Source organism: Chiloscyllium punctatum, chromosome 13, assembly GCF_047496795.1.
Source record: "Chiloscyllium punctatum isolate Juve2018m chromosome 13, sChiPun1.3, whole genome shotgun sequence".
In the NCBI taxonomy this organism is placed as follows: domain Eukaryota; kingdom Metazoa; phylum Chordata; class Chondrichthyes; order Orectolobiformes; family Hemiscylliidae; genus Chiloscyllium; species Chiloscyllium punctatum.
The window spans coordinates 109,050,095-109,074,974 of record NC_092751.1 but is presented as its reverse complement, the minus strand read 5'-3'; the positions used below and the strand labels follow the sequence as shown (position 1 = coordinate 109,074,974).

Below are 24,880 nucleotides of genomic sequence, written 5' to 3'. Positions count from 1 at the left end.
TTTACTGAAGGTGGGCTGCATCAAGGTGGGCTCCACAGTTCAAATCACTGACCTACTCTGAAATGTGGCGAGTTACTAGGTTAAGTATCTTGTTAAGTATTGGACTGCAAGCCCATGTCTCTGACACTAAAGAGATTATCAAACACATTCTCAGATGGACCACAGGCATCAACATTCTCAACATTTGCCACTTTGGGCATATGAAGATCCCATCCAAGGTTTCAGGCTGATCACCTTTCACCCAAACTGACAGGAAGTGGTCATTTCTCTTCAGGCTGCACACTGATGGGGCACCTCATCCATTGTGGTTCTACCTCAATGTAGCCAGCAAACAGAGTCATAGAGTCATACAGCACAGACACAGACCTTTCAGTCCAACTTGTCCAAGTTTCCAAACTAAACGAGTCCTATTTGCCTGTGTTTGGCCAATATCCCTCTAAGGAGAAAGTGAGGGTTGCAGATGCTGGAGATTAGAGTCGAGAGTGTGTTGCTGGGAAAGGACAGCAGGTCAGGCAGCATCCGAGGAGCAGGTGAATCGACGTTTCGGGCATAAACCCTTGCTGCCTGACCTGCTGTTATTTTCCAGCACCACACTCTCGACTCTCATATCCCCCTAAACTTTTCCTATTCGTGTACCTGTCCAAATGATTTTTAAACATTGTAACTGTAACTGCATCTATCACTGAGCATAGAACATAGATCAGTGCAGCATAGAAACAGGGCCTTCAGCCCACAACGTTGTGCCAAACATGACACCAAATTAAGTTAACCCCTTCTGCTTGCCCTAGGTACATATCCTTCTATTTCTTGCATATTCATGTGCTTATCTAACAGTGCCTTGAACGCCCATATCGTATCTGCCTCTGGTAGTTCATTCCACACACAACAATGTGCCAGACTGGGAGTCAACAAAGATCATCCTCAGGAGTGGGTTATACATTCTCCAAGCAAGGAAGTTAGCAACAGAGCAGATGAGGTATTTCAGACAATCAAAGGATTATATGAGGTGGTAACAGAACGATTTATTGCTCTTGTAGCAAATCCAAAAGAAAGGAGCATCATCTTCGAACGAAAATGAAAGCTTCCTCAATCTAGAAGGTGCCTCTGCCAGAGAGGGAAGTGAGAATGTAGAACTGACTTGCCCAGAAGCAGATTGATAGTAAACTCACTGGAGAAGGATATTTGGGAAGGAGCAGGAGCCATTGGGATAAAAGTGTTGCTGAACACAGGAGGCCTGGTCTGGATAACATGGTGGTAACTCACCTCTGTTTTCTTGTTTACAGAAAGCAGACATTGCAATCTCAGCGATAACCATCACTCCGGAGAGAGAGAACGTTGTGGATTTCAGCAAGCGCTACATGGATTATTCCGTCGGAATCCTCCTGAAAAAACCAGAGGAAAAGATTAACATTTTCTCGATCTTTGCTCCCTTTGACCTGGCAGTCTGGGCCTGTATTGCTGCTGCCATCCCTCTGGTCGGCGTCCTGATCTTTGTGCTCAATCGCGTGCAGTTGGTCCGAACTCAGACACCTACACATCCTCAGACCCCCCCTTCCACCTCCAACACTCTTCACAGTGCCATCTGGCTGGTGTATGGTGCATTCGTTCAACAAGGTACGTCATAACCTTCTCATGAGTGTCACAGTGTGGCTGATTGTAATGTGACATGAGACCGAGTGTAATGGACATGGACATTGGGGATGTACATGGGATGGAGAATGTGAATGGTGATGTGTGTGGGATGTCTAGTGGGGATGGTAATAGACCCATGGGTAATAGGAGCTCCCTGAGGGAGGAGAGGGAGTTGGGTGGAGAAGGCGAAGGCTGCAGGGAAGTGGTTAACCTGCCCATTTTCATAAGATTAGATTATATTACAGTGTGGAAACAGGCCCTTCGGCCCAAGTCCACACCGCCCTGCCGAAGCGCAACCCACCCATACCCCTACATTTACCCCTTACCTAACACTACGGGCAATTTAGCATGGCCAATTCACCTGACCTGCACATCTTTGGACTGTGGGAGGAAACCGGAGCACCCGGAGGAAACCCACTCAGACACGGGGAGAACGTGCAAACTCCACACAGTCAGTCGCCTGAGGCGGGAATTGAACCCGGGTCTCTGGTGCTGTGAGGCAGCACTGTGCCACCGTGCTGCCCATCGCAATCATCGAGTCATCAAACCTTTACAGCACAGGAAGAGTCTATTCAGCCTGTCCTGTCTGTGCTGGGTCTCTGCAAGAGCAACTTACTGTCAGCCACATCCCAGGCTTTTCCCCAGAGCTCTGTAAATCTTTCATTAATCTGTCATAGGCTGAGGGGTGGCCCTCAGAAAACTGAGCTCATTGTACAATAAATGCAGGAATAAGATGTGGTTGGAAACAGGAATGGCCAGCAGTTGAGAATGTTGGGAGTGCACTCTTTCCAATGTCCTGTCCTTTCAGCTCCTGCACTCTGTTTTTCTTTGCTGTCTCTGAATCCACCAAAATTCCCACACCCTTCCTCATTAACTCACTGCACAAATCCTATTGGTGAAATGAGAAATCAACTGAGTGGAATGCATGACCTTCCCGAATGGCTCAGACTCCAGGGATCCAGATCTGGAGCAGCCCAGCCATAGAGTCATAGAGTCATAGAGATGTACAGCATAGAAACAGACCCTTCGGTCCAACCCGTCCTTGCCGACCAGATATCCTAACCCAATCTAGTCCCACCTGCCAGTACCCAGCCCATACCCCTCCAAATCCTTCCTATTCATATACCCATCCAAATGCCTCTTAAATGTTGCAATTGTACCAGCCTCCACCACATCCTCTGGCAGCTCATTCCATATACATACCACCCTCTGCATGAAAACATTGCCCCTCTTTTATATCTTTCCCCTCTCACCCTAAACCTATGCCTTTTAGTTCTGGATTCCCCGACCCCAGGGAAAAGACTTTGTCTATCTATGCTATCTATGCCCCTCATAATTTTGTAAACCTCTATAAGGTCACCCCTCAGCCTCCGACCCTCCAGGGAAAACAGCCCCAGCCTGTTCAGCCTCTCTCTGTAGCTCAGATCTTCCAACCCTGGCAACATCCTTGTAAATCTTTTCTGAACCCTTTCAGGTTTCACACCATCTTTCCGATAGGAAAGAGACCAGAATTGCATGCAATATTCCAACAGTGGCCTAACCAATGTCCTGTACAGCCGCAACATGACCTCCCAACTCCTGTACTCAATACTCTGACCAACAAAGGAAAGCATACCAAACACCACCTTCACTATCCTATCTACCTGCGACTCCACTTTCAAGGAGCTATGAACCCTCACTCCAAGGTCTCTTTCTTCAGCAACACTCCCTAGGACACTACCATTAAGTGTATAAGTCCTGCTAAGATTTGCTTTCGCACAATGCAGCACCTCGCATTTATCTGAATTAAACTCCATCTGTCACTTCTCAGCCCATTGGCCGATCTGGTCCAGATCCTGTAGTAATCTGAGGTAACCCTCTTCGCTGTCCACGACACCTCCAATTTTGGTGTCATCTGCAAACTTACTAACTGTACCTCTTATGCTCGCATCCAAGTCATTTATGTAAATGACAAAAAGTAGAGGACCCTTGTGGCACTCCACTGGTCACAGGCCTCCAGACTGAAAAACAACCCTCCAGCACCACCCTCTGTCTTCTACCTTTGAGCCAGTTCTGTATCCAAATGGTTAGTTCTCCCTGTATTCCATGAGATCTAACCTTGCTAATCAGTCTCCCTTGGGGAACCTTGTCGAATGCCTTACTGAAGTCCATATAGATCACATCTACTGCTCTGCCCTCATCAATCTTCTTTGTTACCTCTTCAAAAAACTCAATCAAGTTTGTGAGACATGATTTCCCACCCACAAAATCATGTTGACTATCCCTAATCAGTCCTTGCGTTTCCAAGTACATGTACATCCTGTCCCTCAGGATTCTCACCAACAACTTGCCCACCACCGAGGTCAGGCTAACTGGCCTATAGTTCCCTGGCTTGTCTTTACCACCCTTCTTAAACAGTGGCACCACGTTTGCCAACCTCCAGTCTTCCGGCACCTCACCTGTGACTATCAAACCGGAATGAAGTAGGAATGTCAGCTTCCTGTTGCTAGCCGAGGGGTTAGAAATGTTTGACTGTGAATTTTTGGAAATCTCTCTCTCAGCAAGCTGGGGATGCTGAGTGGTTGAGTGCACTAAGGATAGTGATTGATCGATTTTTGAGGAAGTCAGAGGATCAGGCTGGAATAGTGGAGTTCAGGTGGGCAAGGAGGCGCCAGCATGGAATGGTGGAGCTAGTCTGAGGAGCTGAATGGGTCCTTCTGTTTAAATATGTCCAGGAACCTGAGAAAACTCCACCCAAGTAACCTTTCATACATTACTATGGTGGAATTCATCGCAACTGAATTATTTTTCTTCAGTGTGATGGAAGACATTATGGAGACTTTCACATGGACTGAGAAACTGAGCAGAGTCCCTCAGATCACAGGAACATTGGAAAGTGCTGTTGTTGTGTTCAAGCCAAATGGAATTCAAATGAATTTTTAGCATAAGGTGGACATGAACTTTTACTCCTGTCCTATTTTCCAAACTCCCAATGGCATCATTAACAAATGGCACACACTGAAGATTAGCATAAAAGCAAAATCCTGCAGATGCTGGAAATCTGAAACAAACACTGAAAATGCTGGAGAAACTCAGCAGGTCTGGCAGCATCTACAGAAACACAGAGAGACAGAATCAACATTTTTGACTCCAGTGACCCTTCTTTGGTACAGTTTTGAAGACGCATTATATCAGACTTGAAATGTTAACTCTGTTCTCTCTTCCCTTAAGATTAACGAGCGGCTGTTCCATAGCACTGTATTAGCACCAGCTTTTAATTCCCAAGGAACAGAACAGTTCCTCAGGGCTACAAGAGATTTTCATGTACATTTTCAGCTATCAATTAATTGATGGGCAAAGTGCAGAGCATGAATTTAGAAAAAAATCCAATCTTTCTTTGATACTCACAAACTAACCAGATCTTTAACAAGATGAGTTTGCTGTTGGGCTCCACTTTTGAAAGCAGAGCCCTATGTATTTAAATTGTGCCCTGTCGCATTGAGTAAACCCAGCAACAATGGGGCAGGCCATTCCCTTAGTCCCCAGAACCTGACTGGACACATGGGGCTGACACGTGGTGCTCAGATAGGAAATTGCAGGGATGTGGGGTGGAGTTTGACTGCTCTTTCTGAGAACCAACACAGTCAGGACAGGCCAAAGGCTTCATTTTCTGAGATTGTATGATTCTGAAGTGAAAGGAGAGCTGTGGCAATCCTCATTGGTTCAGTTGGAAGGTGACACACAGATTAGGGAGCAGGGTACTAAAGGCTTGAGTAAGCTTCAGCTGTGTTGTGGAAGTGCTAAATAACAGTCACCCTGCAAAAGGTTTCAGAGATCCCTAGCATCAATCAGCTCCCAATTCTTCTCTGAAACTCAGTGATGGAGGGTTAGTGGCAGGTATCAGAAACTCTCTCCATGGGTGCGTGAGTTCTCAACACATACATGAGATGTTCTTCAGGTTTTACGATGAACAATCTTTTCTTTACAGGCTATAGGAAGAGGCGATGGCCTTGTGGTGTTATCATAGGATTGTTAATCCACAGATCAGGGGATCCAGGTTCAAATCCCACCACAGCAGATATTGAAATTTGGAATTCAATAAAAAAAACTAAAGGTCTAATGATGACCCTGAATCCATCTTTGATTGTCAGGGAAAGCCCATCTGGTACACTAACATCTAATAACTAAGGAAATCTGCCATCCTTACCTGGTCTGGCCTACTTGTGAACCCAGACCACACAGCAATGTGGTTGACTCTAAGCTGCCCTCTGGGATGGGCAATAAGTGCTGATCTAGCCAGTGATGCATCATCCCACGAATGAATAAAAAATGAGGCTTGGTTTTTGTAGGCTCAGGGTTAATCCACGGGGGAATGAATCTGAAATTACTGCGAAATGAAGGCCTCGTTGATCAAAATGGGTAAAAAGCCGAGAGTTTACCACTTTGCAATCCCCAAGGCAGTGACAACAAAATACCAATATTCATTTGCATTAATGTATCCTTATTAAAATAATGGAAATATATTTCTCAAAATAATGGATTGGCCAGCTTTGGAGTTGCAAAGAAAAGTCTGTTTCATAATTAACTTAATTGGTAAATGTAAATCAGATACAATTTTCTTAATGTATCCTATTTGTGTACCATGAAGGTGGCCACAAGCTTCACAAATGGAGGAACACCGTTTAAGTTATTCCAAAAACTCTCTCAGCATCTAATTTTCAGTGTGTATTTCCTCAGTCTGATCATTATTCTGAGTTTCACTAAATGGATTGCTTTAAGTTAATGTGTGTCTAACAGCAAAACTGTTGGGCACACTAATAATGTAGACTGCTACAATGTCGTAACAGTATACAAAGGGTGAGTTGTTAGCAGTGTGCAAATAGGGGTTTGTCCACTGTTTTACCCTCCACATAATTTCTGTCCCCTTCACCCCCACCCCACCATCTCTGTCCCATTAAAGATGTTGCACCGGTGCTTTTCTTAAACTCTTGTCCAGGATGTGGCATCACTGGCCAGGCCAGTACCTATAGTCCAGCCCCTGCAGCCTTTGAACTGGTTGGCTCTTTGGTCCATTTCAGAGGACAGTTAAGAGGCAAATACATTGCTACAGGTCTGGAGTCACATGGGGGCCCAGACTGGGTAAGAACATTAGCAAATGTGGTGGATTTTTAACACACTTGATGATGGTAATGTAGTCACTATTAGATCAACTTTTAGTTCCATCGGTCTTTGTGTGATTTGAACCCAAGTTCCTCAAACATTAGCCTGGCGTTACTAGGCCAGTGGCATTTCCACATTATCTCTGTGACCTCTCTTTCCAGGTTTTCTCTCTCAGTTAAAGGAGTAGATTTGATTAGTACTGTTCAAAAACTTATCAAAACATTTTGATAAAATGAGAAATAATTATCTTTTCACACCTTCTGTTGTTTTTGATGGAACTGATTTAAGATCTGTCACTGGTTAAGATCCTAAAACATTCTAATAAATGTTATTGGTTGTAGGTGGGGATTCACCTATGAACTCGGTTGCCATGCGGATTGTAATGGGAAGCTGGTGGCTTTTCACATTGATCGTATGTTCTTCGTACACAGCCAACCTTGCTGCATTCCTGACTGTCTCCCGAATGGATAACTCCATCCAGTAAGTGACTTCAACATAAGGTAGAAAGGGACGCGGAATTGTGCTGATGTCTTTTCCAATAAATGAGCTGCTTATCTGTCACAATGCAGACTGTGTTGCTGCTCTGTTTAATCCTTGGGGATTAATCTGACCTATCAGCAGTCATCTCAAAAGGGGAAGCTGGTATTTGGGTCATGTTGAACACATCTGAGATGAAAAGCTGCATTGGCATAAACACATCATCATTGATTCGTATATTCAACTCGGGGTTCAAGTTCAAAATATAGCTTTCAACTTTGTTTCTCTAATTGTCTCTGAGACAGAAATATTTATGTATTCAAATATGCATCAACATTATATGGAGAAAATATTCAAAAGATTGTGATCTATCAAAGGCTTGGCAAGATTAAACCAGCACTGTTTCATTTCTCAGGCTTAGTTCTGATTGCATTTCTGAGCAGTGGGAGAAATGTTTTTTCTCTCTCATATACCGCACTCTTCCGAGGAAGAGTTTAAATCAGTCAGAGCCAATCACTCGGTCAGTATGTGTTTCTGATGGAAGCGAGGATTCACTTTCTGCCAAATAGAAAACTATTGCTGCACCATGACTTTAATATGATCCTAAAGCAAATACCGTGAGTTCAAAAATCAATTTTAAATTGTTCCGTGAAGTACAGAAAGGCTTTTCTGTGTGTCTGTCAGTACTGTTACCGATAGAGCAGGATGGGTCCTCCAATGTTTTCGCAGAGTTGTTTTGTTATGAATGTTTAGAGCAATGCAGTGTATTGTAGCAGCAAGAGCGAGAGGTGAAGACTGGTACACCCAAGCGGTCTTTTGGGTCTCAAGGAAAGGACGGTTAATGAGAAGTAATGACTTTATGTTTCGCTGTGGACTATCGACGGTAAATTACCCAAATATGGCATGTCACACCTTGAGCTTTTAGCTACCAATAAATATTTCATATATTTCTACTTTGCATGGAAACAGTTGAGAATTTTTTTCTTGCTACTATCACAGGATATGACTCAACCTGTCACTGAGTAATGAATGGCTCTGATGTCAAAGAGTTAAGTGTTACTGATTTATTTGGGTGGCTGTTGGCATTTCACCAAAGAGAGATCATCAAGATGAGAAGCTGAGTCATGTTGGCCCTGGGTCAGCTTTTAATTTAATTATTTGCTGGACTCATCTGGTTATTCCGTACTGACAGTGTCCAATATATTGGCTTTATATTAATCTTCAACTTGAAAAATATGGATATTGAGTTCAGGATATTGCTTTGATGTTAGTATTCCGAGGGATATGGATCTTTTGCACGAGAATCACAGTTACCTTTCAAATGATTAGGAAATGAAATGTTATTCTCAGGTTTGTTGCAAAGTGGATGGAGTACAGGAAAAAGGGGTCTTAGCTGCAAATATGTAAATCTTTGACCTGTCGAGAGCTGGAAAAGTGATCTCGTTGAAGAGTATCAACTTCCTTGAGAGTTTGACAAGGAGAATTGGAGAATCTGAAACCAAGCAAAGTGTTAGGGAGAGATGAATATTTTATTTACTCCTCTTCTGTCTGTATTTCTTTAAAAAGAAACAAAATTCTTACTTCCTTTTCCTTTTGATATAGATCTTGGTGATTCTCCTCCTGCCCCCTGTGCTTGAAACCCAATTTTTCAAATGACCCACAGCAAACTCTCTTTCGGGTTAAAAACAGAAATATAGTTAATTCTTGCATTGAGTCCCAGCGAATGAACACCCACCCACATGACACACACAGACAGGTACACACAGACATCCCCACAAACACATTTTCACACACATACACCCACACACGCACACACACACCCCACAAACACACACCCATAAACACATATCCTACACACCCACAAACGTGCGCACACACACACAGTAAAGAAGAGGGAAAACAAAAGAGGTTACCAATAAGAATAATGTAATAATCGAGTTGATGGACACTAATTCATGCGATTTCTGTCAAAGTCCTGAAAGGCACAAACCAGTGGAGGTCTTTTGCATCGAAGCGTGGATACAAATGGATGCAGTTGACTGAAGGCAGGATTTTATGTCTGAATCCCTTTTCGTACTGGTAGAAGCTTTAACAATGTGAGGTTAGTCCATTTTTCATGTGAAAATAACTTTACTTCTGGAAGCTTCAGAGTGATTGAGAATGGAAACAGGCTTAACTGAGCTTAGAGTCAGAGGGCCTACAATCCTTTGCAGACTAATTCAATCATCATAAAAAACTGCATCTATGAGATTGAAACTGAGTTCAGAAAATGAACAATTAAAGTGTTTCTCAACAACTAGGAGTTTTGATCATGTGAAGGGATTCCTAGGTGAATCAGTTTTAACCTAACAGGTGGGTTCCATGTAATAGGTTTCCATTTCATTGCTTAGGAGTCTAATAATCATGTTAAGGGACTGTAAGCAGCTCCACAGGCATAATGTTAGCGAGTTTTGAAAAGATTTGTAGCTCAGGTTGAGGTTCTGGATGTAGATTTGCTCACTGAGCTGGAAGGTTCATTTTCAAACGTTTCGCCACCATGCTAGGTAACATCTTCAGTGAGCCTCTGGATGAAGTGCTGGTGATATGGCCCGCTATTACAGATGAGGAAGGACACCACTTCGACTGGGACAACACGTCCATCCTAGGACAAGCTAAATAGAGACACACAAGAATTCCTAGAAGCATGGCACTCCAACTGGAACTCTATCAACAAACAGATTGACTTAGACCCCAATTATCACCTTCTGAGAAAGAGAACAGGAAATGACATCACCACAGATAATAACATCATCGACCCAAAGAAGCCTAATCAAATAAATAAATAGCAGGCCATACCACCAGTGCTTCACCGGAGGCTCAGTGATGGTGTTACCGAGTATGGTGATGAAACTTCTGAGAAGGAACCTTCCAGTTCAGCGAGCAAGCCTGCATCCAGATATAATGTCACTGTCCTTGTCAAAATCAATTGTTTTTTTGTGTGAGCTATTAGTACCATTTCAGGCATAATGAGTTTTAGTAGTTCCGCCTGTGTTCAGAACAGGGAATACGTACCATCTACTGGTCTTTTGTCCTTGTGGACTGAAAGTTCCGAACAATGGAAGGGTGTGACTTTTAGGAGGGTAGTGATTTTAGATTTTACCCTCGGCACTGACTGCTGGAAATTTCCAGAAATGTAGTCAATTCCTATAATCAGTGACAGCCTTATTTCAGTCCAACAAAGAGCATTTTAAAATGTAAACAAATAAATATATAATTTAAAACCATTTATGACCTCTTTCAATTCTTGTTGCAACCCTCACATCCAAATAGGGAAAGAAAAACCTCCATTGACACTTAAATATTTAATCAAATGTGATTTGGAGGAGCCGGTGTTGGACTGGGGTGTACAAAGTTAAAAATCACACAACACCAAGTTATAGTCCAACAGGTTTAATTGGAAGCACTAGCTTTCCTAGCACTGCTCCTTCATTAGGTGGTTGTGGAGAATAAGAGGAACATACAAAACCAAACAGACTTGGAGAAAGAATGATATTTGTGGTGATAAGCCATTGTTTAGTCCTGCAGCTCGCTCCTTCCTGAGTTCAGCCTAGAGAGAGCGAAGCAATGATACCATGGCTCAGAGAGAGACCCCTGTGTCAGAGACCCCTCCGTGTCATAGACCCTACCCAGTGTCAGAGGCCTCCCCATGTCAGAGACACTTCCCATTTGTCACAGACCCCACCCCATGTCAGAGATACCTCCCATGTGACACAGACCCCCCCCCCCCAACCCCCCATGTTAGGGACCCCTGTGTCAGGGACCACCCCCCACCGTGTGTCAGGGTCACCCCCCGCTCCCGTGTGTAAGGGATGTCCCTGTGTCAGAGGCCACCCCCCATGTCAGGGACACCCCCCTGTGTCAGGTACACCCCCCCCACCAGAGTCAGGGACCCCCCCCCCCCCCCCCCCCCGTGTCAGAGACCCCCTGTGTCAGTGACCCCCCTGTGTCAGTGACCACCCCCCATTTCAGAGACCCCCCATGTCAGTGACCCCCCTGTGTCAGGGACCCCCCCTGTGTCAGGGAAGCCCCCCCCCCACTATGTCAAAGACACCTAGGAGTCCATTTGCTGGTGGGGGGACCTGGAGCGCAGTTATATTCACACATAAACTGCCCCATCGCTGGGTGAATGGTCCGTGTGTGGTTTGGGCATACAGCCAGCAACTGATCAGATATATCTGGCTGTACCTGGGTGAAGTAGCGCCACAGAGGCCGGTATCCCATCACCAAGTCCCCCTTTACTTACACGTGGAGTGTCCTTGTCACTGATCCAATTCCCTCAGAGCCAGCTCTCAGAGTGAACCAAACCTCTGACAGTCCTGTTTATATCAGTCAGTCAGGGCTCCCTGATTGGACCAGGGAGCTCCAATCCGGGAGCTCCTATTCTATGAGGTCCACCTGACTGACCTCGTTACAATCACTGCAGCAGGGAGAGAGCAGGAACAGGGGGCTGAGTTGGATGATCAGTCATGATGGGTTCAAAGGGCTGAATGGTCTACTCTTGCTCTTAGTTTCTGTCTGTTCCATGTTTCTAACTGAAACATTTTGTAACCTTTACAGAAACATTTCCACACTCGATGCAGTCAGTCACAATGTCTCTTTCCTTTCTGGAAGTTGGCTATAAATATTTATTTTGAAATGGTCATGACCTTCCATTTCACTGGATGTAGAACATCCCATCAGCAACTTTCATTCCCGATGTCCCTCTGACCTTTCCCTGCTGCAAACAGCAATCGTTCTCCAATCCTGCACATCTCTCATCTTACGATAATTGAAGAATTATTGTCAGTTGACATTAAAGTGAGGGGATATGCTGATGAAATACAAATCCATTTGCATTTTTTTAACACACCAGAGGATATTCCGATTAGCCGGAGAATTATTCTCCCTGTGTCTGTGTGGGTTTCCTCCAGGTGCTCCGGTTTCCTCCCACAGTCCGAAGATGTGCAGGTTAGGTAAATTGGCCATGCTAAGTTACTCATAGTGATAGGTGCATTAGTCAGGGGGAATACATGATTGGAGGGTAGGGAAACGGGTCTGGATAGGATACTCTTTGGAGGGTTGGTGTGGACCTGTTGGGCCTAATAGCCTGTTTCCACGCTGTAGGGATTCTACGTTTTACATTCTATGAGATCAGCCAGGATCTCACTGAATGGGGGAGCAGGTTCGAGGGGCCAAATGGCTTGCTGTTGCTTGGATTTTGTCAGTTTGCATTAAATGTTTGCTTTAAAATAACAGCGAAATCCTTGTTTGCTTGTATCATTAAAAATCATTTTGCAGCCGTCTCCCACAGCAGGTTAGTACAAATCCATTGTCTCATTCAGCCTCTCCTGAGGGGTCTGTATGTGGTGAATGAACATTTCAGGAGATGAAGTTGCTGCAGTTTATGAGAGAACATTCACTCGGGGAGTTTTGTTTTGCAAACATTGTTCATTGGCATTAAATCTTTATTTTCTATTATTCCCTTCCCTTCTGTTCACTGGGCCACCCCCTACAATGAGCTGTTACATGGAGTGCTGCTTTCAGTATTATCAGATTCCCGTCATGTAGATTTATATTTAGTTATTTCACTTTCTAAAGCTAGGATCTCAATCACGCTGACTGTGCCCAAGCTTCACTGAGTCTGTTTGGTGCTCTGAATGTCTAACTGCAACATGGATTTAATTTACTTCACACACACAGTTGACCTCCCCCTGGAAATGGGGAGACATGGTACATTGGATCACCAACACTTTGACTGCAGCTCAGATCTGCAACTATTGATTGACTAACATCAGAATGTTTCAGAATCTGATAGGCAGAAACAGAGCAAAATATCTGGATGGAAACATTTGAAGGCTTTTATTTTGTCAGCTACTAAGGTCTCCATCGTTCTTTGCATGTTTGAGGCTTTGTTTCAAAAATGAGTTCATGCTGGGGGTGTGAAGGTACCAGGCCCCTGGTCAGTCATGTCTTTGTGAAATATATTCAATGAGGTTAACTCTTGGGAAGGTGGAGGTGAGCTTCCTGTCTCAGTCCATGTACTATAGATAGAGCCACAATGCTCTATCTATCCTGGAGAGTATTCCAGGATTGTGACCCAGTGATAGTGAAGGAACAGCGATATATTTCCAAGTTAGGATGGTGAGGGGCTTGGAGGGGAACTTGCAGGGGGCGGTGTTCCTATGTATCTGCTGCCCTTGTCTTTCTGGATGGAAGCTAACTTAGGTTTGGAAGGAGCTGTCTGGGGGGCTTTTACATGTCCAGATTGTATGAGGGCATTTTCAAAGTAAATTAGACACAAGAAGATAACTAGGGTTGGAATGGGGCACATTAGGCACCTAAGTGTCAATCTGTGGGTGGAGTTGGAAAACAGAAGTGAGGTTTTAAATGATCTCCATTCATGATTCAGAAGAATAATGTAGGTACAGAAATCAGACAGAGGAGTGCGATATGATTGAAAAAATCACAATCAAGGGGGAGGAGGTATTTGTGAACATGATTCTGTCAGAGAAAGGCCACATCTCACAGGTTTGATGCAGTTTTTTCAGGAAGTGACTAAATGTGTGGATAAGATTTTGCTGTGGAGGTACATGGGCATTGGTAAGGCTTTTGATAAAGATTGGTCCAAAACTGGCTTCACGGCAAGAAGCAGACGGTGATGGTCGAAGGGTGTTTTTGTGACTGGAACCTTGTGCTCAGTAGCACACAGCAGGGTTCAGTGCTGGGTCCCTTGCTGGTCGTTGCTTATATTAATGATCTAGCCGTAATGCAGAGGAATGATCAGTAAGTTCTCAGGTGACACAAAACCTGTTGGGCTGGTAAATAGTGAGGAGGAGGAAAGCCTTAGACTAAAGGACAATATAGGTAGGATAGGCTAGTCAGAGGGCTTGAACAGTGGCAAATGGAACTTGATCATGAAAAGTATGTGGTGATGCATTTTGGGAGAACTAACAAGGCAAGAGGGTTGATGATGAACAGTATGACCTTTTGGGGTTGGATGATCAGATGAACCTTGATGGCAGTAGGGCAGGTGGATAAAGGTGGTTAAATATGTTATACTTGTCTTTACTAGTTGACTCATTAACTAGAAGATCAATGATGTTAAGATGGAGCTACATATCCAGTTAGGTCACAGCTGGAGCACTGTGAGCAGTTCTGGATGCCACATTATAGAAAAGATGTGATTTCACTAGAGACAGGGGCAGAGGAGATTCACCAGGATATTGACTGGAGATGGAGTGATTCAGCGATGACGAGACAGGCTGGAGTTGGTTTCCTTAGTGCAAAGAGGATTGAGGGATGACCTGATAGAGGTGTACAAAATGGTGAAGGGGATAGATAGGGTGAAACCTTTCCCTTTAGCAGTGGGTTCAATAACCAGGGGATGAGGGTGAGATAATGTAAGAAGCAGCAGGAAATGCTAGCTCAGGCTTGGTTTTTGAAGGGTTCAGAGAGACATTTCAAAAGGGCATGAAGGAAAAGAGAGAATCTGTTTATTTGTGTTGCCCTAAAGCTACCAGAGCCCGAGTCACCTCTTCACAGCTTATTGCTTTTTGTGTGTTTGTGAAATGAGAGATCCGTCTGTATGAAAGCAGAGCATCAGGGGAGCGTGGATATCTCCAGAGCATGTGGTCAGAACTGGAGATGCTTTGGTTTTGTTTGGTTTTAATTTTAGTCAGGAGTGCCTTGGGTTCCTGCAGCTATCCTCCCAGCAAGACTTTGCCACATTTGCCTCAACACAAACAACTCTTATCGTGACCCAGCATACAAAAGCAGCAGCAGGTCAGACAGAGCTCTGAGACACGTGTGCTGCAAAGAAAATATGAGCTGTGCAAGGGAAAAGAGCTTTTGTGCAGGATTAGTGGGTGAGATAGAATCTACAACTGCATTTCAGATTCGATTCGCCTGGAGGATGAGGATCAGCAATCTTGAAGCAAGCTGGATCAATAAGATCAGAAGCTTTGGTTATATGAAGGACAGACACCAATACGGGAGGTGCTGTCTGATCGTCCTATTCCTATGCATTCTTTATTTCCAGTGCCTGATGGATCATTTTGAGAGTAAGAAGACAAGAGAAAACTATGTAACGTATTAGGGTGTATTATGTCAAGTTGTTGGAAACCCATTGATTGAAAACTAAAATGGAATGGTGGAGGGCTTTGGTTGTAAATTTTTGTAATTAGCAGAGAGCAGTGTTGACTGAGATGACAACACCCTCAACTGAACAGTACCGTACACCGTGAATCAAAACAGGCAGGAGCTTTCAGTCAGAAGCTGGGTGGTGTCAAATATTAATGTAAATTAGTTCAATATCCTAACTGTGTGTGCGTGATGCAGTGCCCGAACATGTCACAGAGCTGCACAGCACACAACAGGGATAGTACCTCACACATTGTGATTCTCACTGCCCACTGCCCACTCTGCACATTCGGCTCATTCTGAAGCACCATGCCCTAGGCACTGTAGAAGAGTATGGGAATGATACACTGTCCTGCTGCTCTCAGGCTTCCACATGGCCAGGATCTTGGACCCTATCCTGGGACATTGAGAATTTCTATCAGCCCAACCTGTTTTTGTGCATCAGAGACTTGGATTGGAGAAAGTGATGGAAAATCTGTGAGCAAACCGAGAGAGGGTTGTGTCACTGCTCTCACTGAACCGAAGGCTGGGCCATGGATCGACAAGGAGATTGCACTGACTTAGACTTCCCCATAGTGTGTCCAGGATAGGGAACAGGTCAATAAACCAATCCCTCTGCTAAGATAATGAAGGAAAGCAACCAATTTCCAATTCTCCTTTTCCATTTACTGGTTGTCCATTTTTGGCAGCAGGAAGGAGTCATTGAGTTTTGTCAGCACAGCAAGAGGCCATTTGGCCCATCCTGTTTGCACCTGTCATCAAACATCCTGTTCTAGCCCATTATCCTGCAGTTGGCCCATTGCTTTGTATGTTGTGATGTTTCAAGTTGCATCTAAATAGATGCTAGAAGTATGAGGGTTCCTGCCCCTACATGCACCCGTCCTCTAACAATACCTGCTCTCCCTCCCCCCAAAATACCCTTTCAGATTCTGCTGCTATTTGCTCTCCCGTTTAATTTGCCATGTCCAGGCATCACATGGCAACGTGTTACTGATGTTCCTGCTTTTAACTGGGCAAAGTAACCAATACCGAGTGGTGTCACCTTACATAGAGTGCTCCTTCCAGTCTGTGTGTCGTGGCAATATTCTCTTCTGGAACTGAATGTGAGGTGACCCACGAGGTGATACACAATCAAGTGACACTCCCTGACTAAAAGCAGGGCAATCGCCAACTAAATCAGCTGTGATTGAATATTCCAATGTTCAGCTCAGCTGATCATTTGAAGATGAGGGCAGGATCTGACCAAACGACATAGCAACACAAGTAGGCCATTCAGCCCATCGAATCTATTCTGCCATTTGGTGAGATCACTCACAACCACTTCCATTCACCAGATACAGGGCATGTTTTCAGGAACATGACAGGAATCCAGTCCTGGAGCATTGTGTGTGACTGACCTGACCTCATTCACTATAACCCTGTGAAAATCATCAAATTCAAACTGAAGAACACCGATTCCCCACTTCCATCCAGTGCAGTGATTCCTGCCCTGGGCTCCACTGCTCCCTACAATAACCTGGTAGACTCTGCTTTAAGGACTCTGAATATTTCAAGCAGCCTCCATCCTGTTTGTTTTGTTGCTTGTCCTGTCTTTACGAGAATCAAGAACTCCAAACTAGCAAGCTGTGATCTTTCTACAATCGCTACCACCCATTTTGAAACCGTGAACAATTTCCTTCTTTGTTCCACTCCTTCACTGAGTCTGATTTTAAAAGGGAGGTGATATTTCCAATTATATCTGAGATTGGATATAGCTCAGTATCAGAAACAAGTCAGCCAGATTCATTTAGTACCAAATAAAACACTATTATTTGCAAAAAGCACATCTTCAAGCAAAGACACAACGATTATCAACAAAACTTTATATTATGCAAATGTGCCCAATTATTCTTCCTGCACAATAACACAAAATCACGAAACCTCCAAGCCTGAAAAAGTCAGGATCAAACTGGAGGTTGTTATAGTGAAGGTATTTTGACCAAGTAATCATTAAATTTAAAAAGAAAGACCTGCAGCTGAAAACACGTCCACCACAAACTATTGGCACTTGGATCTCTTCCTGGATCATAGAGCCATAGCCTCGTACAGCACAGAGATAGACCTTGGATTAGTGGTGCTGGAAGAGCACAGCAGTTCAGGCAGCATCCAAGGAGCAGCGAAATCGACGTTTCCAGCATCTGCAGTCATTGTTTTTACCACAGAGATAGACCTTGACCACCATGTTCCCAAACTAAACTTGTCCCATTTGCCTGCACTTGGCCCCTGTTCGAACAAACCTTTCCTATTAATGGAGTTATCCAAACATCTGTTAAATATTGTAACTGTACCTGCAACTACCACTTCATCTGGCAGTTCTTTCCAGTACGAACCACTCTTTGTGTAAAAATATTGCCCCGCTTATCCTTTTTAAAGCTTTCTTGTCTCACGTTAAAAGTGTGCCCTCTAGTTTTGACCCACTCCCTCCCACCCCCCGGAAAAAGACCCTTGTCATTGACCCTGTGCCCCTCATGATTTTGTAAACCTCAATAAGGTCCCACTTCAACCTCCTACGTTCCAATGAAACAATTCCATGTTTCCAGTCTACTTTTACAAACTCTCCATTCCCAGCAACATCCTGGTAAATCTTTTCTGAACCCTGTCCAGTTTAATGATATCTTTCCTATAGCAGGGTGACCAGGACTACATACAGTACCCCAGAAGAGGCCTCACCAATGTCCTGTATGACCTCAACATCACATCCCAACTTCTGTACTCTATTAAAAATCGCACAACACCAGGTTATAGTCCAACAGGTTTAGTTGGAAGCACTAGCTTTCAGAGCAACGCTCCTTCATCAGGTGATAGTGGAGGGCTCAATCCTAACACAGAATTTATAGCAAAAATTTGCAGTGTGATGTAACTGAAATTATACATTGAAAAATTGATTGTCTGTTAAGCCTTTCATCTGTTAGAATACAGTGATAGTTTCACTTCTTTCATGTGTAAATCACAAAACCTTTTTTTTAAAGTTGTATTCTCGGGTTAGCTGTTAACAATGGCGATAGCTAGACAATATGTTGAACTCTATGGTACTCTATAATATGAGTAATGAAGGCAAGCTTACTAAATGCCTTCTTAACCACCCTGTGTACCTCTGATACAGTTTTCAAAGAATTACGCATGTAAACCTCTGGGTCTCTCTGTTCTAGAACACGACCCACGGTCTTACCATTAGTTGTATAAGTACTGGCCTTGTTTGTTTTACCAAATGAGATACCTGACATTTATCCAAAGTAAGTCCTTCTGCCACTCCTTAGCCCTTTGACCCAATTGATCAAGATCTCTTTGTAATTTTAGATAACCTTACACACACACACACACACACACACACACACACACACACACACACACACACACACACACACACACACACACACACTGGGTACATGTAGATAAGTTACTGTTCAAGGCCTTCACTGGATTAAGCTGCTATTCAGTCCAGTCTGTGTTATTATCTATTCCTGTGTTCAGTGGATTCTCCACGATCAGCAGTCCCATGCAGATGTCTGTCACAGGATCAGAAAGAACTAAATACCTTACAATGGCAGCATTACAATTCACCAGACACTTTACCCTCAATCTGCTAAATTTACAGTCAATTCAGTAAAATCCATTTACGTGTTAGTGACAATGGATTCTGAAGATTAGACGGTAGTGATGACTAATAATGTTTATCTTTCACAATTCCTTGACACATAGACAAAGAATATCTACCAGCTCAGAACTATAGCTAGTTCCCAGTACATATCGACTGGCTGACACCGGGATCTAGAATCCAACAGTTCATTCATTGGTCAATTTCTTCAACTGATAGAGCATGGTGTGCACTGGGCTTCAGTTTATCAGCTCCCTAACTCCAACTCCCATTTACCATATCCACATCTGTCTTTAAGGCACAGATTGATTTCTGTTTGATAAGAACATGCTGATTGGTCAATAACCAAACAACAAAGAAGCAACAAATTATCTGTGTTAATGAAGAACAAGACAAGAAATCTGTATGAGAGACAGTGAGTGTGTGTATGAGAGACAGAGAGAGTGTATGTATGAGAGACAGTGAGTGTGTGTGTATGAGAGACAGTGAGTGTGTGTCTATGAGAGACAGAGAGAGTGTATGTATGAGAGACAGTGAGTGTGTGTGTATGAGACAGTGAGAGTATATGAGAGACAGTGAGTGTGTGTATGAGAGACAGTGAGTGTGTGTGTATGAGAGACAGAGAGAGTGTGTATGAGAGACAGTGAGTGTGTGTGTATGAGAGACAGAGAGTGTGTGTGTATGAGAGACAGAGAGAGTGTGTAAGAGAGACAGAGAGTGTGTGTGTATGAGAGACAGAGTGTATGAGAGACAGAGAGTATGTGTGTATGAGAGACAGTGAGTGTGTGTGTATGAGAGACAGAGTGTGTGTGTGTATGAGAGACAGTGAGTGTGTATGTATGAGAGACAGAGAGAGTGTGTGTATGAGAGACAGAGTGTGTGTGTGTATGAGAGACAGTGAGTGTGTATGTATGAGAGACAGAGAGAGTGTGTGTATGAGAGACAGTGAGTGTGTGCGTATGAGAGACAGAGAGAGTGTGTGTATGAGAGACAGTGAGTGTGTGTGTATGAGAGACAGAGAGAGTGTGTGTATGAGAGACAGAGAGTGTGTGTGTATGAGAGACAGAGTGTATGAGAGACAGAGTGTGTGTGTGTATGAGAGACAGTGAGTGTGTGTGTATGAGAGACAGAGAGAGTGTGTGTATGAGAGACAGAGAGTGTGTGTGTATGAGAGACAGAGTGTATGAGAGACAGAGAGTGTGTGTGTATGAGAGACAGAGAGAGTGTATTAGAGACAGAGAGTATGTGTGTATGAGAGACAGTGAGTGTGTGTATGAGAGACAGAGAGAGTGTGTGTATGAGAGACAGAGAGTGTGTGTGTATGAGAGACAGTGAGTGTGTGTGTATGAGAGACAGAGTGTATGAGAGACAGAGAGTGTGTGTGTATGAGAGACAGAGAGAGTGTATTAGAGACAGAGAGTATGTGTGTATGAGAGACCGTGAGTGTGTGTGTATGAGAGACAGAGAGTGTATGAGAGACAGTGAGTGTGTGTGTATGAGAGACAGAGAGAGTGTATGAGAGACAGAGAGTGTGTGTGTATGAGAGACAGTGAGTGTGTGCGTATCAGAGACAGAGAGTGTGTGTGTATGAGAGACAGAGAGAGTGTGTGTATGAGAGACAGTGAGAGTATATGAGAGACAGAGAGTGTGTGTGTATGAGAGACAGAGAGTGTGTATGAGATTTAGTGAGTGTGTGTTTACATGGGTATGTGTGAGTATATTAGAGTGACTAAGTGTGTGTGAGAAAGTGAGTGTATGAGCGAAAGTGAGAAACAATGTGCATGAGAGTGGGTGAGAGATGAATGATGTGGAGATGCCGGTGTTGGACTGGGGTGTACAAAGTTAAAACTCACACAACACCAGGTTATAATGACCTGATGAAGTAGCAGCACTCCTAAGCTAGTGCTTCCAAATAAACCTGTTGGACTAGAACCTGGTGTTGTGTGATTTTTAACGTGAGAGAGGAAGTGAGTGTGAGAGTGTGTGTGAGTGCATGTGAGTGACCATATGTGTGTGTGAGTGTGAGGATGTGAATGTGTGTGTACTCGTGAATGAATGCATGAGTGATGTGTTTGTGTGTGTCTGTGTGAGTGTTCATGTGTGTGTATATCTGGTTGAGTGTGTATGTGTGTGCATCTGGCTGAGTGTGCACGTGTGAGTGAGTGAGCATGTGTGTGTATGTGAGTGAGCATGCGTGTGTATCTTGGTGAGTGTGCATGTGTGTGTATCTGGGGGAGTGTTCATGTGTGTGTATCTGGGTAAGTGAGCATGTGTGTCTATCTTGGTGAGTGAGCATGTGTGTGTACCTGGGTGAGTGAGCATGTGTGAGTGAGTGTGCATGTGTGTTTACCTGGATGAGTGTGCATGTGTGAGTGAGTGTATCTGGGTGTGTGTGCACATGTGAGTGAGTCAGCATCAGAGAATACCTGAGTGAGTGTGCATGTGTGAGTGAATGTGCATGTGTGTGTACCTGGGTGAGTGTGCATGTGTGAGCGAGTGAGCAAGTGTGTGTATCTGAGTGAGTGTGCACGTGTGTGTATCTGGGTGAGTGAGAATGCGTGTGTGTTTGGGTGAGTGTGCATGTGTGAGTGAGTGAGCAAGTGTGTGTATCTGAGTGAGTGTGCATGTGTGTGCATCTGGGTGAGTGTGCATGTGTGAGTGAGTGAGCATGTGTGTGTGCATGTGTAAGTGAGTGAGCGTGTGTGCATGTGGGTGAGTGTGAATGCATGTGTATCTGGGTGAGTGTATATGTGTGAGTGAGTGTGCAAATGTGCTTACCTGGGTGAGTGTGCATGTGTGAGTGAGTGAGCATGTGTGTGTCGGGGTTAGTGTGCATGTGTGTGCATCTGGGTGAGTGTGCACATGTGAGTGAGTGAGCATGTGTGTGCATCTGGGTGAGTGTGCACATGTGAGTGAGTGAGCATGTGTGTGCACATCAGTGAGTGAGTGAGCATGTGTGTGTATCTGAGTGCGTGTCCATATGTGAGGGAGTGAGTGTGCATGTATATGTATCTGGGTGAGTGAGCTTATGTGAGTGAGCATGTGAGTGCATACGGGTGAGTGTGCACGAGTGAGTGAGTGATCATGTGTGTCTACCTGGGTGAGTGAGCATGTGTGAGTGAGTGAGCATGTGTGTGTATCTGGGTGAGTGTGCATGTGTGTGTACCTGGGTGAGTGTGCATGTGTGAGTGAGTGAATGTGCATATGTGTGTATCTGGGTGAGTGTGCATGTGTGAGTGAGTGTGCATATGTGTGTATCTGGGTGAGTGTGCATGTGTGAGTAAGTGAGCATGTGTGTGTATCTGAGTGAGTGTGCATGTGTAAGTGAGTGAGCATGTGTGTGTATCTGGGTGAGTGTGCATGTGAAAGTGAGTGAGCATGTGTGTGTATCTGGGTGAGTGTGCATGTGTAAGTGAGTGAGCATGTGTGTGTACCTGGGTGAGTGTGCATGTGTGAGTGAGTGAGTGTGCATGTGTGTGTATCTGAGTGTGTATCCATATGTGAGTGAGTGAGTGAGTGTGTGTATCTGGGTGAGTGTGCACGTGTGAGTGAGTGAGTATGTGTGTGTACCTGGGTGAGTGTGCATCTGTGAGTGAGTGAGCATGTGTGTGTATCTGGGTGAGTGTGCACGTGTGAGTGAGTGAGCATGTGTGTGTATCTGGGTGAGTGTGCATGTGTGAGTGAGTGTGCATATGTGTGTATCTGGGTGAGTGTGCACGTGTGAGTGAGTGAGCATGTGTGTGTACCTGGGTGAGTGTGCATCTGTGAGTGAGTGAGCATGTGTGTGTATCTGGGTGAGTGTGCACGTGTGAGTGAGTGAGTGAGTGTGTGTATCTGGGTGAGTGTGCACGTGTGAGTGAGTGAGTATGTGTGTGTATCTGGGTGAGTGTGCACGTGTGAGTGAGTATGTGTGTGTACCTGGGTGAGTGTGCATCTGTAAGTGAGTGAGCATGTGTGTGTACCTGGGTGAGTGTGCACGTGTGAGTGAGTGAGTGAGTGTGTGTATCTGGGTGAGTGTGCATCTGTGAGTGAGTGAGCATGTGTGTGTATCTGGGTGAGTGTGCATGTGTGAGTGAGTGTGTATGTGTGTGTATCTGGGTGAGTGTGCATGTGTGAGTGAGTGAGCATGTGTGTGTATCTGAGTGAGTGTGCACGTGTGAGTGAGTCTGCAAGTGTGTGTACCTGGGTGAGTGTGCATCTGTGAGTGAGTGAGCACATGCGTGTATCTGGGTGAATGTGCATGAGTGAGTGAGTGAGCATGTGTGTGTATCTGGGTGTGTGTCCATATGTGAGGGAGTGAGTGTGCATGTATATGTATCTGGGTGAGTGAGCTTATGTGAGTGAGTGAGCATGTGAGTGTATACGGGTGAGTGTGCACGAGTGAGTGAGTGATCAAGTGTGTGTACCTGGGTGAGTGAGCATGTGTGAGTGAGTGAGCATGTGTGTGTATCTGGGTGAGTGTGCATGTGTGAGTGAGTGAGCACGTGTGTGTACCAGGGTGAGTGTGCATGTGTGATTGAGTGAGCATGTGTGTGTACCTGGGTGAGTGTGCATGTGTGAGTGAGTGAGCACGTGTGTGTACCAGGGTGAGTGTGCATGTGTGATTGAGTGAGCATGTGTGTGTACCTGGGTGAGTGTGCATGTGTGAGTGAGTGAGCACGTGTGTGTACCAGGGTGAGTGTGCATGTGTGTGTATCTGGGTGAGTGAGCATGTGTGTGTATCTGGGTGAGTGTATATGTGTGAGTGAGTGAGCATGTGTATGTCTGGGTGAGTGTGCACATGTGAGTGTGCATGTGTGTGTATCTGGGTGAGTGAGCATGTGTGAATGAGTGTGCATGTGTGTGTACGTGGATGAGTTTACATGTGTGAGTGAGTGTGCTTGCTTGTGTATGTGGGTGAGTGTGCATGTGTGAGTGAGTGAACATGTGTGTGTATCTGGGTGAGTGAACATGTGTGAGTGAGTGAGCATGTGTGTGTATCTGGGTGAGTGTGCATGTGTGAGCAAGTGAGTGAGTGTGCATGTGTGTGTATCTGGGTGAGAGTGCACGTGTGAGTGAGTGAGCACGTGTGTGTACCTGGGTGAGTGTGCATGTGTGAGTGAGTGAGTGTGCATATGTGTGTATCTGGGTGAGTGTGCATGTGTGAGTGTGTGAGCACGTGTGTGTGTCTGAGTGAGTGTGCATGTGTGAGTGTGTGAGCATGTGTATGTCTGGGTGACTGTGCACATGTGAGTGAGTGTGTATCTGGGTGAGTGTGCATGTGTGAGTAAGTGAACATGTGTGTGTACCTGGGTGTGTGAGCAAGTGTGAGTGAGTGTGCATGTGTGTGTATCTGGGTGAGTGTGCATGTGTGAGTAAGTGAACATGTGTGTGTACCTGGGTGTGTGAGCATGTGTGAGTGAGTGTGCATGTGTGTGTATCTGGGTGAGTGTGCATGTGTGAGTGAGTGAGTGAGGGTGTGTATCTGTGTGTGAGCATCTGTGAGTGAGTGAGCATGTGTGTGTATCTGGCTGAGAGAGCATGTGTGTGTATCTGGGTGAGTGTTTTGTGTGTGTATCTTAGTGAGTGTGCACGTGTGAGTTAGTGAGCATGTGTGTTAATCTGGGGGAGTGTGCATGTGTTAGTGAGTGAGCATGTATGTCTATCTGGGTTAGTGAGCATGTATGAGTGAGTGTGCATGTGTGTGTATCTGGGTGAGTGTGCATGTGTGAGTGAGTGAGTGAGTGTGTGTATCTAGGTGAGTGTGCATGTGTGAGTGAGCATGTGTGTGTATCTGGGTGAGTGTGCATGTGTGAGTGAGTGAGTGAGTGTGTGTATCTGGGTGGTGTGTATGTGTGAGTG

General features: G+C 44.7%; 1 protein-coding gene across 3 annotated transcripts in view; it reads left to right on the top strand.

Annotated features, from left to right (window-relative positions):
• LOC140484767 (glutamate receptor ionotropic, delta-1-like) overlaps positions 1-24,880 on the top strand; it is an 843,252-nt gene that overhangs the window by 792,910 nt on the left and 25,462 nt on the right. For all 3 annotated transcript variants that reach the window (XM_072583588.1, XM_072583587.1, XM_072583590.1), the window contains 2 exons: positions 1,284-1,614; positions 7,113-7,251. In XM_072583588.1, coding sequence (XP_072439689.1) covers positions 1,284-1,614; positions 7,113-7,251 — 470 coding nt within the window. The remainder of the gene's footprint in view (positions 1-1,283; positions 1,615-7,112; positions 7,252-24,880) is intronic.